This window comes from Bufo bufo, chromosome 1 (genome assembly GCF_905171765.1).
Source record: "Bufo bufo chromosome 1, aBufBuf1.1, whole genome shotgun sequence".
Classification (NCBI taxonomy): domain Eukaryota; kingdom Metazoa; phylum Chordata; class Amphibia; order Anura; family Bufonidae; genus Bufo; species Bufo bufo.
Window position 1 is genome coordinate 679,669,254 of NC_053389.1, and position 17,961 is coordinate 679,687,214.

At 48.2% G+C, this 17,961-nt stretch overlaps 1 protein-coding gene across 1 annotated transcript in view; it reads left to right on the forward strand.

The window, feature by feature from the left end:
* Nucleotides 1-17,644, forward strand: part of UNC45A (unc-45 myosin chaperone A) — a 35,460-nt gene extending 17,816 nt beyond the window's left edge. The window contains exons 9-19 of the mRNA XM_040414115.1: nucleotides 2,048-2,348; nucleotides 2,427-2,521; nucleotides 2,601-2,742; nucleotides 4,128-4,268; nucleotides 4,369-4,496; nucleotides 5,537-5,603; nucleotides 5,953-6,066; nucleotides 12,916-13,031; nucleotides 13,117-13,234; nucleotides 14,277-14,432; nucleotides 17,168-17,644. Of these exons, the coding sequence (XP_040270049.1) occupies nucleotides 2,048-2,348; nucleotides 2,427-2,521; nucleotides 2,601-2,742; nucleotides 4,128-4,268; nucleotides 4,369-4,496; nucleotides 5,537-5,603; nucleotides 5,953-6,066; nucleotides 12,916-13,031; nucleotides 13,117-13,234; nucleotides 14,277-14,432; nucleotides 17,168-17,443 (1,654 nt within the window). The 3' untranslated portion in view covers nucleotides 17,444-17,644. The remainder of the gene's footprint in view (nucleotides 1-2,047; nucleotides 2,349-2,426; nucleotides 2,522-2,600; nucleotides 2,743-4,127; nucleotides 4,269-4,368; nucleotides 4,497-5,536; nucleotides 5,604-5,952; nucleotides 6,067-12,915; nucleotides 13,032-13,116; nucleotides 13,235-14,276; nucleotides 14,433-17,167) is intronic.
* Nucleotides 17,645-17,961: the final 317 nt, after the last annotated feature.

Consider the following 17,961-nt stretch of genomic DNA (forward strand, 5'->3'; position numbering starts at 1 on the left):
GCTGTCCATACTAATCCCTGCTGACTGTTTCACATAGCACAGGTCTGGCCCAACCAATAGCTGAGATCCTGATGCGGATCCCGCTGCTGGGTATGGGCGGACTAAAATGAAAAGTGGCCCCATGCTGTAGGCAGGTCCAAACCAACAGAAGGCACAGCAACACAATTGGATAGGGCCAGGGCCGATGCAAGGATTGTTGCTCCCCCCACCCCTTATCAGATGATCTGCCCATATCATGACATCACATATGTTCCACCCCTTTCTCAGCATTTAAATTAAAAGAATTATGTTTCCCTTAGGATTAATCAAGCTTCTTGTACCTGTCTCCCTGACAGACGCTAGAGGTGCTTCCGCGATTCTCACTGTGAAAATTACAGTGGGAAGACGCGGAACATAGTTTTGAATGCGTGCGCATGTGCATTCGCAGCTGAGAGGAGGATCGGGGAGAAGAGTTCCCAGTGCCGGCGCTGGAGAAAGGTAAGTGGGAGGGGGACACGAGGGTGCCCCAATCCTAACAACTATATAGTGCCAGGAAAATGAGTTTGTTTTCCTGGCACTATAGTGCTCTTTTAGGCTCCATTCACACATCCGCAATTCCGTTCCGCATTTTGCGGAAAGGAATTGCGGACCCATTCATTTCTATGGGGCCGCATTTCCGTTCCCGAATAAAATAGAACATGCCCTATTCTTGTCCGCAATTGTGGACAAGAATAGGCATATTCTATTAGTGCCGGCGATGTGCGGTCCGCAAAATGCGGAACGCACATTGCCGATGTCCGTGTTTTGCGGATTCGTGGATCCGCAAAACACACACGGATGTGTGAATGGACCCTTAACACCAGTAATGCACAGTGTCTTTTCTCTGCAGGAACAGGCTCCCTCCCTTGTCACTCTCATTTTCTTCTCCCCCCTTCCTCCCTCCCTTGTCACTCTCATTTTATTCTCCTCCCTTGTCACTCTCATTTTCTTCCCCCCCCCACCTCTAATGTAGCGTGGCCATGCTCTGTGCACACTTCCTGTCAGTCCGGCCGGGTACAGGAAACAAAAGCTCCTGTACCGCGGACCGAACAGAGCTCGGCCACGCTACATTAGAGGCGCTTCCCTCCTGTCAGTCCCTCTCTTCAGGCTGCGCCCGGGCGGTGCACATACATAGACGCGGCAGCCACCCGATGCGGGGGAGGGCCCGCCGCCGGACTTAAAAAAAAAAAAAAAAAAAACTTGCGGCAGGACCACATAACCAACGCTTTTCTTTTTTTAAACAGCACGGGGCCCGCGCCCCCTGCTCAATTGCGCCCTAGGCAGCTGCCTAGGTCGCCTTACAGGTAGCTCCGGCCCTGGATACCATATTGTGGCACAAAATAATGCTCTAGCAGCATATAATACCTCCCCAGAAGCTATTCCTCTGTGGTGGCCAGTGCCAGCTCCCATGTTCCATCCTCCTAGTCCAGTTGTCTCAGGATGGCAATACAATTGAATTTGGAAGTCAGGAGGGCACCAGCGGCTGTCGGCCAGATACATAGGTTCTTGACACTAACAGTCTTAATTAACTCAGGGAGCATCAGATCATTACTTACCTGGCTGGCGGCTGTGAGTGGGGCCCAGACGGCTCTCTGGGCATCGGCCCACCGAAGTTTCCCGGTAAGGTCTATGGCCAGCCCACCCCTGCTGGTGGTCCAGCTGGTGTACAGGCAGCCTGAGTAATGCAACAGATGGCAAGATGTAGGCCGATTACCTCTAATTTCTAGACTAGAGGATAGACTTACTAGATTACTAAAGGGGTTGACGCCTAACAGACAACCCATTTAATTTGAAAGATCAGTGTAGGCATAGCTACTAAAAACCCTTTGCCCAGATTAAACTGTAGTATTATATGGCAGCCATTTGATTTGGCTCATTGTGGGTGGCCACGGGAAGGGGACCCGTTTAAAGCCGTTTCGGAATGTGGCATGTATTGACAGTATCCTAGAGAGATGTATATTAATTCTTATTCTAATAAATGCCACAATTTGTGATTCATGATCTACACTTTGTATTTCCTGATGCCCAGGAGCTTGTTTGAAAACCACGGTATGGATGGAAAGCTACGTGCCATACAGACCGTCTCATGTCTGTTGCAAGGACCTTTTGATGCTGGAAATCGAACCCTGGAACTTTCTGGCATAATGGACAGTGTCATATCTCTCTGCGCCTCAGAACGAGAAATTGATCAGCAGGTGGCAGTGGAAGCCCTCATCCATGCAGCTGGAAAAGCTAAGAGAGCCTCCTTCATCACTGCCAATGGTGTGACACTGCTAAAAGATATATACAAGAAAAATGAAAATGATGCTATCCGGATTCGAGCCTTGGTGGTATGTATTTTGTGTGATCTTGTACATATGTACTGTTAACTACTTTCTGGTTATAAACTTTGCAATATTCTCCTCTAGGGTCTTTGTAAGTTGGGATCAGCAGGAGGAACTGATTTCAGCATGAAACAGTTTGCGGAAGGCTCCACTCTTAAGCTAGCAAAACAGTGCCGGAAGTGAGTTTGCTATTTACTACCGCACAGTGTGTATGAATGAGAGGAAGCCATGCTTGACCTCTATATGGTTTCTCTACAGGTGGCTGTGCAATGAAGGCATTCAAGCCAGCACCCGACGTTGGGCTGTGGAAGGCTTGGCCTATTTAACGTTTGATGCAGATGTAAAAGAGGAATTTGTAGAAGATAAAGCAGCTATGGAAGCAATGTTCAAACTAGCAAAGGTAAGCATTTACAAAGCCTTTGTTAAAGGTGCTTGAGTAAATGGCATTTATTATGTTAATATAAGGCAGGAGCTACCGCTCATGAGTGCCTATGCACTCTCCCACGGTCCCGGCCACCATAGAGGCTGGCATTCCTATAGTGTGCAAACATTGCCACCGCTATTAGATTGCAGGGTGGTCAGAACCATAGAAACGAGCAGTGTATAATGTGAAGGAAAAATTAATCCAGCAAAGGAGGCAATATGGACAATCGCAATACATTAGTAATTAACTTTCTCTACATGATAAATGTCTTGAAGCGAGGCAAATCCTTTAAATGGGTTATCCAAACCTGACATCCCCCCCCCTCCACCCCACACACACACAATGCCCAGGCCCCTCATACAGAGAATACTTACCTGGTCCCCAACACCTTTCCAGATCCCTCCAAGGCTGTAGCTGCATCTCCCCGGCATGCAGATCACAACAACTGTAGACATCGGGGTGCATCCAATAGCAGGCCGTGATGATGACCTTCCCACTTGCCTCAATTGTGCCTTCACACACGATGCGAAGGGAGCAGGTCAGCGGCGCAGCCTGGTATTGACTGCACCCCTCTGGAGACATGCTTTTTGAAATTCTTCCAATTGTAAAAAAAATATGCAGAAGACTAATTGTTTTGAGGCTTGTATTTGATATCATGTGTGTTATTCTGTGAGGCCTTAGGGTACTTTCACACTAGCGTTTTTCTTTTCCGGCGCTGAGTTCCGTCCTAGGGGCTCAAATCCGGAAAAGAACTGATCAGTTTTATCCCCATGCATTCTGAATGGAGAGTCCGTCCTTCAGGATGCATCAGGATGTCTTCAGTTTAGTCTTTTTGACTGATCAGGCTTTTCAGAAAAACGGAGCATGTTGTATTTTTACCTCCGGCCAAAAATCCTGAACACTTTGACTGAACGCCGGATCCGGTCTTTTTCCCATTGACTTGCATTAACGCCGGATCTGGCGCTGTGTGTTCAGTCAAACCGGATCCGGCTTTTGCATGTTAAACCCGAAAAATGTGAAAAAAAGTCCATAAATGGCGGATCCGTTTTTTCCAATGCATTTTTTCATTGTGATCAAAATCCTGATCAGGATTCAAATGTAATCCGTTTTCACACGTTTTTCCGGATCCGGCAGGCAGTTCCGGTGTCGGAATTGAATGCCGGATTAAAACAACGCTAGTGTGAAAGTAGCCTAAGACTGTAGTCTATTCAAAATTGAAGACGAAGGATACTGTAAATTAAAGGCAATGTGTCACCTTTTTTTATAGATTTTTAAAAATAAAACCAGATTCTAGTCTGTTAACATTGGGTGATGGAAATAAACCACCGTTTATTCTACACCACATTTGTTTCCTTCTCTAGTCACAGGACAAGACTGTGATTTTTGCAGTTGCATCCACCCTTGTAAATTGTACAAACAGCTATGACCGGGAAGAAGTAGACCCACAAATGTTAGAGTTGGCCAAGTATGCCAAGCAGCATATTCCTGAGGAGCACCCTAAGGTGAGGAGAAGACATTTCTGAGACTATTGCTGGTGCTGTATGCATACTGTGACCTGACAACTGCTCTCTTGTAACTGCTTTTTCTGCTGCACAACGATAGGACAAGAAAGAGTTTGTTGAGACGCGTGTCCACAAGCTCCTGGTAGCAGGTGTGGTGTCTGCTCTAGCCTGCATGGTGAAGAATGAAAGCCCGGCATTAACAGATTCCTCAAGAGAACTCATTTCACGGTAATTATTGGACTGATTTATCGTAGGTATCAAAATACGAGACAGTAGGAAAAACAGAATTTTTTTTTTTTTTTTTCATGTTAAAGGGGATATCGAGGATTAGAACAATATGGCTGCTTTCTTCCAGAAACGGCACCCCAACTGTTCATGGGTTGTGCCTGGTGTTGCAGCTCAGCTCTGTTGAAGAGAAGGCTGATCTGCAGTACCACATCCAATATGGGGACAAGTGTGCTTTTGTTTCTGGAAGAAGACAGCTATATTTTCTAATCTTACACATCCCCTTTTAACCCTTTCGCTGCCAGGGGTGTTTGGACATTTTGCTCCTATGGTAGCCTGGACATTTTTGCAGTTTTGACGTGTACAAATAAAACCTAAATTACAAAAACAAACAAAACAAAAAAATAACACCTTCATGTAACTTTATGACAAACAGGGATTATTTGAAAAAAATGAATCAAAACAAAACATTTGCACCTAAAAACGCACATACATACATACATACATACATACATAGTGTAATTTATCAGGTGTGAAAATCTAAAGTGAATAACCCTAATTTTGATAATCTTTCAGGGTACTGTAATTCCCTCATTCCCGTAATTACTTTAGTTGCCCTCCTCTGAACCCTCTCCAGCTCTGCTATGTCTGCCTTGTTCACAGGAGCCCAGAACTGTACACAGTACTCCATGTGTGGTCTGACTAGTGATTTGTAAAGTGGCAGGACTATGTTCTAATCACGGGCATCTATGCCCCTTTTGTTGCAACCCATTATTTTATTGGCCTTGGCAGCAGCTGCCTGACACTGGTTTCTACAGCTTAGTTTGCTGTTCACTAAAATTCCTAGGTCCTTTTCCATGTCAGTGTTACACCATTTAGTATGTACGGGTGACTTGCATTATTCCTTCCCATGTGCATAACCTTACATTTGTCAGTGTTAAACCTCATCTGCCACTTCTTTGCCCAAGCCTCCAATCTCATAGTCTACATACTTCATTAAGTGGTGACAGAAAAAACAGCTGGAATGTGTTCTTCCTTCCTAGGGTGTTCTTGGCTTTGGTGGAAAAATCTGAAGACCGAGGAAATGTTGTAGCTCAAGGAGGAGGGAAGGTAATGAGTTGTTTAACGGAAGTAACTTGGAGTAGATCATTGTGTCCGGGAGTCTCCAGGAGGGGCCTTTACTGTCTTCTCATGAGTATTTTAATATTGTTCACTAAGGGGTGCCCCCGGAAGATGTGAACCCACTAAATGCCAAATGTAACTGACAAAGCTTTGCAGTTATCTGACAGAATAAAACACTTCAGACATTTCTGCCAGTCTTTAGTAAATGTGCCCCGTAGTGCGATTGATGTTTCATTATGGCCACATGGTAACAGAACATATTCACATGACCGTATTGTCCTTGGGTCAACACCTCTGTCACCATGTGAAATCTGTACCTCCGTTTGATTTGTTGCAGGCGTTAATACCGTTGGCTTTAGAAGGAACGGAAATTGGAAAAACAAAGGCAGCACAAGCACTGGCTAAAATAACAATCACCTCTAACCCCGAAATTGCGTTTCCAGGTGAAAGGGTAAGTACCCATGAGCACCATCCAAAGCAATGGACTGCTCATCAAATCATCTGTTGTGGTGCAATATGTGTCTTTTGCTGCAAATAGTGTTTCTAGCCCAGTTTCCTTGGGGGACACAGAAGACCTTGGGTATAGCTCATCTCCATAGGAGGCGTGACACTAAGTGAAAGCTGTTAAGCCCCTCCTCCACAGCTATACCCTCAGCCTGGAGAGAGAGACTGCCAGTTTTTGCTTAGTGTCCAAGGAGGCAAGACACTCCCTGCTCTGCAGGGCTGTTTTCTCCTTGTTTAAATTTTAGATTTTTACTTTTTTTCTTTTCTTTTTGTTCCAGATCATCAGGGACAACAGAGACGCACTAGACCTCTGTTTCTCCCGGGGTTGAGCTGCGCCAGTGCCGGTCACCCGCACTGCTGCCTCCCCCACAGAAGGCAAGGTGGATCAGGGCAGCCCAGCTCCCCTACATCCCGCCAGTGCAAGGGTCGCCCGCACGCCAAGTCCCTCTTCCAGCGTCCTGCCACTACGGTGCCAGTAGCTGAAGGGGCGACCCTGCTGGAACGGACCGAGGGTGAAGACGACTATGGTGAGAGATTGGCTTCTCCAGCCCTACGTCCCCGTCCCCCCGGTCCCCTGCGTGCCTGACCCTATACTGGGCCTATGGACCCTTCTGTCCCTGCTAGACCTAGGCCGGCCCCTGGCCTGCCGCAGGGCGACATTCTGCTCCCTCTCTCCTGGCCTCCATAGGTCATTGGCACCCTTCTTCCTACAAGAAGAATGCCTGGGGAGCTGCAGAGGTCCGCACCTAGCTGCCCCTGACAGAGGGGTTATGCAGGCGTCCCACCCTCACAGGCACCCGGTCTCAGGGTCCCCCTCCCTCTTACCGGCTACTGCTTCAGGGCCAGAGCCTTGCTGCTCCTGACCCTCCTCTGCCCTCACGGGCACCGGCCCAAGGGCAAGGTGGTTGTGGCTGTCGGCCACATGGTGCGCTGTTATAGCCAGGGCCTGCTCCATGGGTAAAATTGCTGCCGAGCGCAGGGTCCTCGCTTCCGGGCAGCGGGGTGGGCACCCGCGGCCTGCAATATGAGCGCTATGCTTCAACAGCCCCAGGCCGACCGTCGGAACATTCTGGTCGGCCGGGCACCGCAGGCTTTGCCGCCGCGATCCCGGCGCTCTATCCGGGTCCCCGGCTCTTCTGGCCTGCGGGGTGGGTACCCGCGGCCGGCATGTGCATGCGCCGCTTCGTTCCCCCGGCCGGTACTTGAATACTGTGCGGCCCCGGTCGGCCGGGCGCCGCTAAAAATTTAGGCCCCGGCTTCACGGCCTACAGTTACTAGGCCGCAAAATTCCGGCCTCTGTTGGAGGGGGCTGGAACTTCTCCAGGCGGGAATTCTTCCCGCCGGGAGGTTCCCCCGCCCCCAGGGGATCGCAGCGCCGCCCTCCAGGCCGGATCCCTGTTAACCCTTTGGGTACAGGCCGCCTTCAGATGGGCCTGTATGTGTGCCCCCAGGGGATCGCAGCGCCGCGGTACAGGCCGGCTTCAGATGGGCCTGTATGGCTGCTCCCAGGGGATCGCAGCGCCGCCCTCCAGGCCGGATCCCTGTTTAACCCTTTGGGTACAGGCCGGCTTCAGATGGGCCTGTATGGCTGCCAACCCCCCCCCCGTGCCCCTGTAGGTGGCTCCCCTTTCTGCCTCAGTGAGGCTGTTATATATATATATATAAGGAAGAGAAAAAAAAAAAAAAAAATATTTTTTATATATATATATAACTTGTGGGCTGCGCAGGACGCTGCAGCCTCATGTCAGTACATGCCCCCCTTCCTTAGGCGGCATGTCGCGCTCCCCGGCTGCGGCGCTGTCAGGGTCATTTTACCCTTCTAGGCGGTTACTTGCCCTCTCTCACGATACGGCGCTGGTCAAGTGCATGCGGCCCTTTCTGTAGGCAGCATTCGTCACCCTCTCCAGTTATGGTGCCTGCCATGTGCAGGACCCCCCTCCTGGGCGGGATACTGTACTCTCCCTGGCTGCGGGTTGGCCTTGTGCATGATCCCCCTTTCTTGGCGGACTACTGCAGTTTCACCGGATACGGTGCTGGCCATGTGCACGACCTCCTTCCATAGGCGGAACGCTACACTCTCACTAGATTCGTTGCGATCTGTGCATGACCCCCTTTCTTAGGCGGAATACTGCACTCTCACCACATACGGTGCTGGCCACGTGCACGATCCCCTTCCATTGGTGGAACGCTGCACTCTCACTGGATTCGTTGCCGATCATGTGCGTGACCCCCTTCCATAGGCGGAACGCTGCACTCTCTGGATTCGCTGACGCCCATAGGCATGACTCCCTTCCGTGGACGGCATTCGGCACTCTCACTGGATTCACTGCCAGCCATGTGCATGACCACTTTCCATAGGTGGTATGATGCACTCTCATTGGATTCGCTGCCGGCCTTGGGCATGCCTCCTTCCCTGTGGCGGCATACATACACTCCCTCGGTCGGTGATGTTCTCTCGCCGGTACGTTGTTGGCCATGTGCATGAACCCCATACATGGCGGGGTGCTTGCACTCTCACTGGATCCGCTGCCGGCCATATGCATGACCCCTCTTCCGTGGGCGGTGTACGCACTCTCACTGGATTCGCTGCCGGCCATGGGCATGCCTCCTTCAGGTGACATACACACATTCTCACCGACTGATCGCACTCTCCCTGGATGCGATGCTGGCCATGTGCATGACCCCCCCCCCCCCCCCCCCCTTTTCTGGGCGGCATACTACACTCTCACCGGATATGTTGCTGGCCTTGAGCATGGCCCTCTAACATGGGTGGAACGCTTGCGCTCCCATTGGATACCGTGCTGGCCTTGTGCGTGACCACCCCTCATTCCATGGGCGGAATTTTGCACGCTCACGAGATTTAAGGCTGTCCTTGTATGTGCCGTATTGGACTTGCACATGTTCCCCTTCATTGGGAGTAGTTACACTCTCACGAAGTTTCGGTGTTGGGTGAATTGTTGCACACTCACTTAATGCTAGGATAGCCCTGTGCATGTCCCCCTTTCACTAGGTGGACCTCCTGCATTCCTGCTGGATACTGTGTGGCTATGTGCATGGCGCCCTTCGGGGCGAAGTATGGTATGCCCTACTTCTCTGACGTAGGTACGGCCATGGGCATTCCCCCCTTTTTTGGGGCGGGCTTTTGCACCCTTGCCGACTGCAATTTGCCAGGTACATTTCCCCCCTTTCGGGGTGGTCAGTTTTGCGTTCCATCGCATACCATACTAGTCTTGTGCATAACTCCTTTTCAGTTTGCACTTTGCACTTCCGTAGATACTGTGGCACTCTGGCTGGCCTTCTTCGCTGAGTGATGTTTTTGCAGTGAGCGGACGTTCTTGTGCGTTGTTTGGGCCGTGTATACCTTCTCGTCCCGTAGGTGGATTGGCCTTCTCACTGCTTACGGGGCTACTCGTACGTATGCCTCCTTTCCTCCTGCGACATATTTTTTTCCTCTTGGGAGACGGTGTTTGCAGCAAGCCTTGCACTATTCTCTAAAGAGATCATTCTGTCCACCTGTGTAAGCCTAAGGTGTTGTCCAACAAACAATAAATGAATGCCTTATATAAAAGTAGACGGCCTCTACCTGCTCGCTACTGCTCCGAGCTGGGCGGTGCTCATTCATTTCGTTGGCCCTTCCGCAGGGGGGTGTTCGTGGTTCCTAGATACGTACCCATTCGTCTTCCCGCAGCATTGTTTCCCTGCGCTAGTGGTCACATGGTCGAGAGTGCTGTCTGCAGCGCCCTTCGCTTTCTATGTTGGCTCTGGCGGGACTACGGTCCCCTCGCCTACTACTATTTCCTCCTACCAGGTTCGGGCCGCTCTTCTTGGGAAGGTCACCCAACTTCTCTTGGGTGCTCGCTTACCCAGGTCCGGAGGACCTCCACCTTGAGTTCTTCAGGGTATTCGCCTTCTGCGAGGCGGTGAACCGGGCGTCTCAGTGTAGCGGGGTTCTGCTTTTGAGCTGTCCTATGGCTTCTCTGTTGCCCACTCCTCCTTTCTTTTGGAGGGTGTTATGCCGGCCTCTGTCTCGACTGCCTTTTCTCGCCGGTTCTGTTTGGCTTCCACTCGGTACGGATCTCTCCGATGTGGCTTCTGTTCCAGCCACTCTTCAGAGGATGTTCCTTCTCTGCCCTCCCCTCTGGGAAGAGCATGGTTGTTCATGTGAATGGTTCTGCTGTTCCTTTTGGCCTCGTACTGTCCCCCTTATCCACACTGACTGTACTAGCTGTGTGCCTATCTAACGGGTCTACCGCGTTCTGTCCTCCCGCTGGGTGCAGATTGCGTTTTTTCCATTCTAGGCAATGTTTCTGCTATGGATTTACCTTCTCGGTAACTTGGGAGGACTACCATTTAGTCCGTCTTCCTGTGGTGGCTACATCGGCTTGGGCTTTAGCCTGTCTTGTCCTGGCATCGGGCGGTTGCTGGGCGGACCCTTCGGTTCCTGTCCGTCTGCTCCCCCACTCCGGGTGGATACGGGACAACTTTGCTCGGGGCCGACGGGACCAGTTCTACCGACCGTTCTGCCCGTGTTACTGATCATTGGGTTTTCGCCCGCTTGCCCAGGCGACTCTAGTGGGCTCGCTAGTGTTCGCTTCTAGCCGAGTTTTCGTCCAGGATCTGTGGTAGGACTTAGGGCTTTACCTGGGGTTCTGTGGGAAGCTGGGCGTTCCCCCACTCTGCCTTTCTCTCTCCATGGTTCTGTCTTTCTCCAGTCCGGCCTGGACCTGGGGCTGGGACTCTGTTGCTTGAAGTATCAAGTGTCGTTCCTGTCCTTCCTCTTTCAGCGTTCCCCGACCCTCTGGGCCTGTCAGGAACTTCTTCCATGGAGCGGCTCTTGGGTTCCTTTGTACTGCCCTCCGGTACCGTCCTGGGAACTACATACTGGGCTCTTGGCGCTCCAATTTTTCCTTGGAGCCGTTACATAAGTTCTCTCTACTCCTTCTGTCCTGTACGGTTGGGTTTCTGTAGCCATCGTGTCTCTGACGGGTGCCTGAGTGGCGGCCCTTCTTGTTCCGAGCCTTCTGTCTTCCCCCAGGACAGGGCTGTTTTCCATTCCGTCTCTTCCTTCCTTCTGAAGGTGGTGTTTGTCCTTCATTTCATTGAGGCAGTCGTCCTCCCCTTCCCACCCCCGGGAACGGACACTTCACCGATTTGGACGTTGTTTGGGCCTTGCAGTTTTTACTTGGAAATCTCCGACTTTTGTCAACGTTCGGTCTCTTGTGTTTCCAGGAGGTCCGCGCAAAGGGTTGACTGCCTCCAGGGTGGCTTTCCTCCGCTTTCTCAGAGTGGCTCTTGCTGTGGTTGCCGCACCAAGGGCAGGGTTCTGCTTTTGGTGTCACCATTCATTTTGCCAGAGCTGTCGGTTTTTCCTGGGCCGGAGGCATTAGGCTTCGGCCATGCATTTGTGCAAGGCGGTCACTGGTCTTCCTTGCACACCTTACCGAGTTCTACAGGGTGCATACTCGGGCTTCGGCGTATGCTGCCTTGGGCCGCCTGGTCTGCAGGCGGCGGTTTTTTGATGCCTTCGGGTGCTTCGCCTTGGTGCTGTGGTCCCTCCCCTTTTGGACTGCTTTTGAATGTCCCAAGGTCTTCTGTGTCCCCCAAGGAAACTGGGCGAGAAAACGAGATTTTTGTATAACTTACCAGTAAAATCTCTTTCTCGCTCTTTCCTTGGGGGACACAGCACCCACCCATTCTTTGTTTTTCTCTGACTGTTTCCGAGTTTGTCTTACCCTTTGGGTAGTTGGCTTGTTGGTTCCACTTTTTGGACTTTGCCTTTTCTCACTACTTGGACACGCAACTGGCAGTCTCTCTCTCCAGGCTGAGTGTATAGCTGTGGAGGAGGGGCTTAACAGTCTTCACTTAGTGTCACGCCTCCTAGGGAGATGAGCTATACCCAAGGTCTTCTGTGTCCCCCAAGGAAAGAGCGAGAAAGAGAATTTACTGGTAAGTTATACAAAAATCTTGTTTTTCCTAATTTACTGTACGGTATTCCATTAAAACTTGTTAAAATGTCTACACAAAATTTATGAGATGGGACGTTTCAAAAAGTCACTAAACATTTGCACCTGTTCTGCAAATGTCATCAGTTTAAGCAGACTGCAGAACCCCTTTAACTTTTATTATATGCAAATGAGCCTCTAGGAGCAGGGGGGGGGGGGGGGGGGGGCGTTGCACCTGCTCCTAGAGGCTCAGTTCGCCCACCTCATTTCCACGCCCTTCTGTCTTAATTGACAGGGCCAGGCCAGAGTTGGTTCTCCGGCTGGCCTGTCTGCCGTGTAAATCTCGTGTCTGCGCCGTCCCATTCAGTATTCGGTGCAGGTGCAGTGGATAGATGGATATGGAAAAATTGGCAGAACTCTCCTGTATCCTTTGAAGTTGGGTGCTACCATGCTAGATCCTGATTAAGAACCCACATGAATATTTAAGGAAGACCGAGGCACTCCAATGGCTTGAATAAAGTGTATTGAAGTTTATTCATTCATGTTCACCCATGTTCACTACACTTATTCAAGCCATTGGAGATGGATAGTTTCTGCACAGAGACAATGATTTTGGGTGGCGCATTAACAGTGCTTTGCCCCGATGCGGAGTAATTGGCGCACCACTATTTGAGCTAATTATTGGGAACGAGTGTTTGTACCTGAACATCAACCCGTGTAAAGGGTCCCTTAATATAGAGTACATCCGAAGAGACTACCCTGTGAGCTGTATTTTTAGTCCACATGTACAATGGCTAGAAGGGACATTGTGAGCATTATTCATAGCTCGTCACTCACTTTCCTTTCTCCAACAGATTTACGAGGTTGTTCGCCCGCTGGTCAGCTTGCTTCACCTGAAATGCACTGGTTTGCAGAATTTTGAGTCACTGATGGCATTAACAAATCTTGCAGGGATCAGTGAGCAGCTGAGGTGGGTAATCGGTGGTCACACAGAGCCGATCATACAGTGTTGGGGTAATTTAGGGACTATGATTCATTTTGTATGTGTTCTGCAGGAGTAAGATCATAAAGGAGAAGGCAGTGCCGATGATTGAGGGTTATATGTTTGAAGAGCATGAAATGATTCGTGTCGCTGCTACTGAGTGTATGTGCAACCTGGCCATGAGCAAAGAGGTAAGACACGTGCATCTAATTGGAGAGGGGGGGAAAGGGTGACCTTTCTCAGGCCTGGCTGTTTCATCCAGAGGATCCACTCTATGTATGGTGACTAGATTATTGCAAAGTAGAGATGCTCCGAACCTGTATCAAGGTCTGCTTTACACTCAGCACACAGCATTTTGTAGTGTTTTATTGTCATTTTGAACTTTTTTTTTTTTTTTTTTTAACGGGGGTGGAGGTAAATATAGAATTGGCAGTTAGTACTTTATAGCATATTATTGATAACTATTTTTTGTGGCATTTTTGGGGTTTGTGTCCTTTACACAACCGTATGAAGGGTTCCGCGTCCTTTCCGCAATTTTGTGGAACGGGTGCAGGTCCATTAATTTCAATGGGGCTGTAAAAGATGCGGACTGCATGCCGTGTGCTGTCCGCATCCATTGATCTGTTCCGCGGCCCAACAAAAAATATATAGCATGTCCTATTCTTATCCGCGATTGCGGACAAGAATAGGAATTTCTATCATATTGCCAGCTGTGTGTGGACCGCAAAACACTACGCAGGTGAATGTAGCCTAACATATTTTTGCCATAGGCTTGAGCCAGAACAAAAACGCATGTAAAACAGCAAAAAAAAATGATCAAAACTGGTGCATGGGAAAACTGGCTTAGTTTCCCATAGCAACCAATCAGATTCACCTGAAAAATGAAATGGGGAATTTTATTGGTTGCTATGGACAACTAAGCCAGTTTTCCTTTACACCAGTTTTGATAAATGTCCCCCTTTTGGAAGCTGACAGCGGTTTATGGGGTTTTTGCTGTCGGATCTTGTGAGTTCCCATAATGCATGTTCTACTACAGCAGAATTTAGCTTTAGACAAAGAAAGGTGAAGAAAGCATTATGTCGTTCATATCAGTCAAGAAAAATACAGCAGAGTGTGTTTTCCTTTGAGGTAACGTCAGCTTGTCTTGTTTGACGCTGTATTAGATTCCCCTAGATCTATTTGCAGTATTGTGCACAGATCAGTGTAAAAGCCAAATGGTTCTATTTTCCCCAGGTGCAAGAATTGTTCATGGTAGAGGGATCCGATCGACTGAAACTATTAGTTCTGTACAGTGGTGAAGATGATGAGCGTCTACGCCGTGCTGCTGCTGGGACTATTGCATTGCTGACTTCTCTGGAGCCAAAAATTTGCCAGAGGATAACAGTAGTGGTAAGCGACTTGTAATGTAATGTGGACAGATGCCAAGAAGTACATTTCAACCCAGAGATTTGTTAAACCCAAATATACATATATTACACACACACACACACATAGGTGACACAGGGTCCACCATTCACAATATGTGATGGTCACAGCTTATCTATTGCCTTTCTCTGCCCAATAACCAGGACACAGGACAACCCTACAAAATTCTCTATAGAAGTCAGTGAGTTATGTCCTGTCTGTTGGAGCTATGGTCCATGTTGCTGCTTTAAAGCATATCTCTAAACACTATTAAAGGGGTGGTTTCTCTGGGATCTTTTAGGACTTACTTAGGATAGGTCATTTATCTCAGATCGTGGGGGGGGGGTCGACTCCCAGCACCCCCACTAATCAGCTGTTCTGCAGTAGCTTTAGCGCTGGAGCTGCATAGTTCCATGTAGTGGACAGAGCTTGGAGCCCCACTAATCTGATATTGATGACCTGTCTATGTACATATATATTATATACCTATCAATATAGAAATCCTACAACCTGCAATAACCCTGCTTCCTCTACACCTTTAACCTTCACCTAACTGACTCCTTCCCCCTTCACTTGTAGATTGTCAGCCCTCGCAGGCAGTCATCTTCTCCTCCATACCAGTCAGTTAATAAGTTCATTATTTTTGTGCTTGTTTTATATCATGTACAGTATGTATATCCCCTTTTTAGGTATACAGCATCCTGAAAGTATTGGTGCTTAAAAATAATAATTCAGGAAAGTTTTCCTATGATATGATATGCTGTATGCTTTCCCATGTGTCACGTCTGTAGACAAGTTAGTGCAGCATTCCCCTCTTATTTGGTCCTGCAGCTTAATCCACATTTATTGTTAGGAAGGGTTCACATCTGCACCTGCAATTCTCTACGTCTGTTCCCTCATAGGAACATAAAAATGCCAGATCCATCACGCGTCAATTGAAAAAGAAAGAAATGACATGCAAATTAGGGATCGACCGATTATCGGTTTTACCGATATTATCGGCCGATATTCAGGATTTTGAACGTTATCGGCATCTATTTTGCCGATATACCGATAACGTATGGGGAACACGGATCGTGCTGCTGTTCCCTCAGCTGCACAGGGGAGAAGGAAGCAGTGTCTCCCTCCCCCTGTGCCGCTGCTGCCGCCAATGAAGAGACAGAGGGGAAGAGAAGGGGAGGGGCTGTGGCCACTGCACCACCAATGAAGACAACTCTCTCATTAATTCATATACAGGAGGCGGGAGCTGGCTGCAGAATCACATAGCCGGCTCCCGACCTCTATGACAAGTAGCTGCGATCCACGGTAGTTCATAACCCCTCAGGTGCCGCACAGCAGGGAGAGTAAGTCCTATTCACCCCGATAGAGATCTATCAGGGTGAATAGGACAAGGGTTCTAGTCCCTAAGGGGGCTAAAAGTTAGTAAAAAAAAAACACCAAAATATTAAGTATAAATGAAAAAGAAAGATTTACAAAAAAAAAAACTACACGTTAACAATAAACATATTCAACAAATGCAAATAGCAGGACGCACTGCAAAATAATAAGCTTTATTGGGTCAATGGATTAAAAAAAACTTTCCCTGAGGGAAGAAAAACAAAAAATACAGCAATGAACCAATTTCATGCAAGGGAGCAATCCTAAGTATATTTATAACCATGCAATGTACAGGGTACAGTACACCAGGCAAAGTATATTGCATCTATAAATGAGCACCTCAAATCTATCCCATATGCAGCGACACAGTAAAATAATAACTCCAAAACTACAAGTGCAGGGGACCAAATAGTCAAATAAATGTGGTAAATGCCAAGATACCCACAAATTCTGTAGCCTGAGCAATAAAGTGCAAAAGATCACAAGATTAAAGGGGTAGTGGAGGCATATCGCTAGGATATACCCCCATTGGTCTTATAGGTGCGGGACCCGCACCTATATCGAGAACGGAGGGGGCAAAGTGGTGGCTGGAGGACTCCGGTTTGGCCACCACCAAGCGTTCTCCCCATAAAAGTGAATTGGGCGCGCGTGACCGGCCACCGCTCCCATTCACTTCTATGGGCCTGACGGCAATAGCCAGTGCTCAGCTATTTTCGGTGGCCCAATAGAAATGAATGGAGGGAGGCTGCGTATGTGCAGTGTGCTCTTCGCCACTTTTGGGGCTCTTTTTCATTTTTGCTTAAAAAAAAAATACTAATAAAAAAAAACACTATAAATGCCTGATACCTAAACGCATATAGAAATACAAAAAAAAAATTGACGAAGACTGCCAAAATAATTCCCAAGTGATCTAATCTAACCTAGACAAAAAGTGCTGTGTCCTGGGAAATCATGTGACTAATTCAGATAACAATCACTATAAATACATGATACAAAAACACATGTGCAAACAGGAGGACCGAATAAAGTGCCATGCCTAAAAATGGGAGAATAAAGTACTAAATCCGAACTTAATGTGCTGGATGAAGTGTGGGCTCCTTGCGTTGCTGCGGGGATCACATCCCACGCGTATCGCCGCTTGTAGATCCATGACACGTGGCACCCGATAGACAACATTTCTTTCATGGTGTCCGTGATTATACTGGAAAACATAGCGCTACATACTGCACTATTTTTACTGCCAGTGTTTATGGAATCTGGAACAGAGGCCCCTAACGCAGATGTGAACACAGCCTTACAGCCTACATGTGATCAGTGAACTTACTGGAATTTTCTCATTGCAGACAGCCCACTGGTTAGAGATTTTCCAGGCCCTACTCCTGAGTGAGAATATAGAACTCCAGCATCGTGGAGCTTTCATAGTCTTGAACATGATGAGTGCGAACAAGGAGTTGGCAGGGAAGTTGATGGAGAGTGAAATGTTTGAAATCCTTACTGTTCTTGCAAAAAATGAAGGGGAGGAAAAGAAACGTCCTGTGTTCCAAGCTGCACAAGAGTGTTTAAATAAAGCGGTCGAGTATGGACTCATTAAACCCAACCTGACTACGGAGTCTGACTAAGGGCCCTCTGAGGTCCTCAAGACTCGCCATTGATTTACTCTCCTATCATTCCATGCGGCTTGAATGTTTCTGTTCACTGGTACAAAGCAGTGATCTTGAAAATGTTGAGGACTTGAACCCTAAAGTATGTTAAAATACTGCATAACTTTTCATTATACAAAGATTAAAGGGGTTGTCTGGTGGGAGATTTTATATATATTATAATTTTTTTTTTTTAGAAAAAGGGTTAGAATGGATTAAAAACAATATATAAAGGAATATTTACTCACTGAAACCCCATTCAGATGCTTACCCAGGTTTCCACTTCCTGGTCATGTCTCAACACAGGAAATGACGTGTGTAAAATGGGCCAGTGGAGAGCCAGATGAGCCTCTGAATGGCAGCAGTGGGGTTGATCGGTAAGTAATTTTTTTTAAACTTAATATGCCCCTCTAGACAACCACTTTTAAGTGCTGAGATCATTCCATAGATTGAATTCAGTATAATTAAAAGGATTCTGTCACCTGGATTTTGCCTAT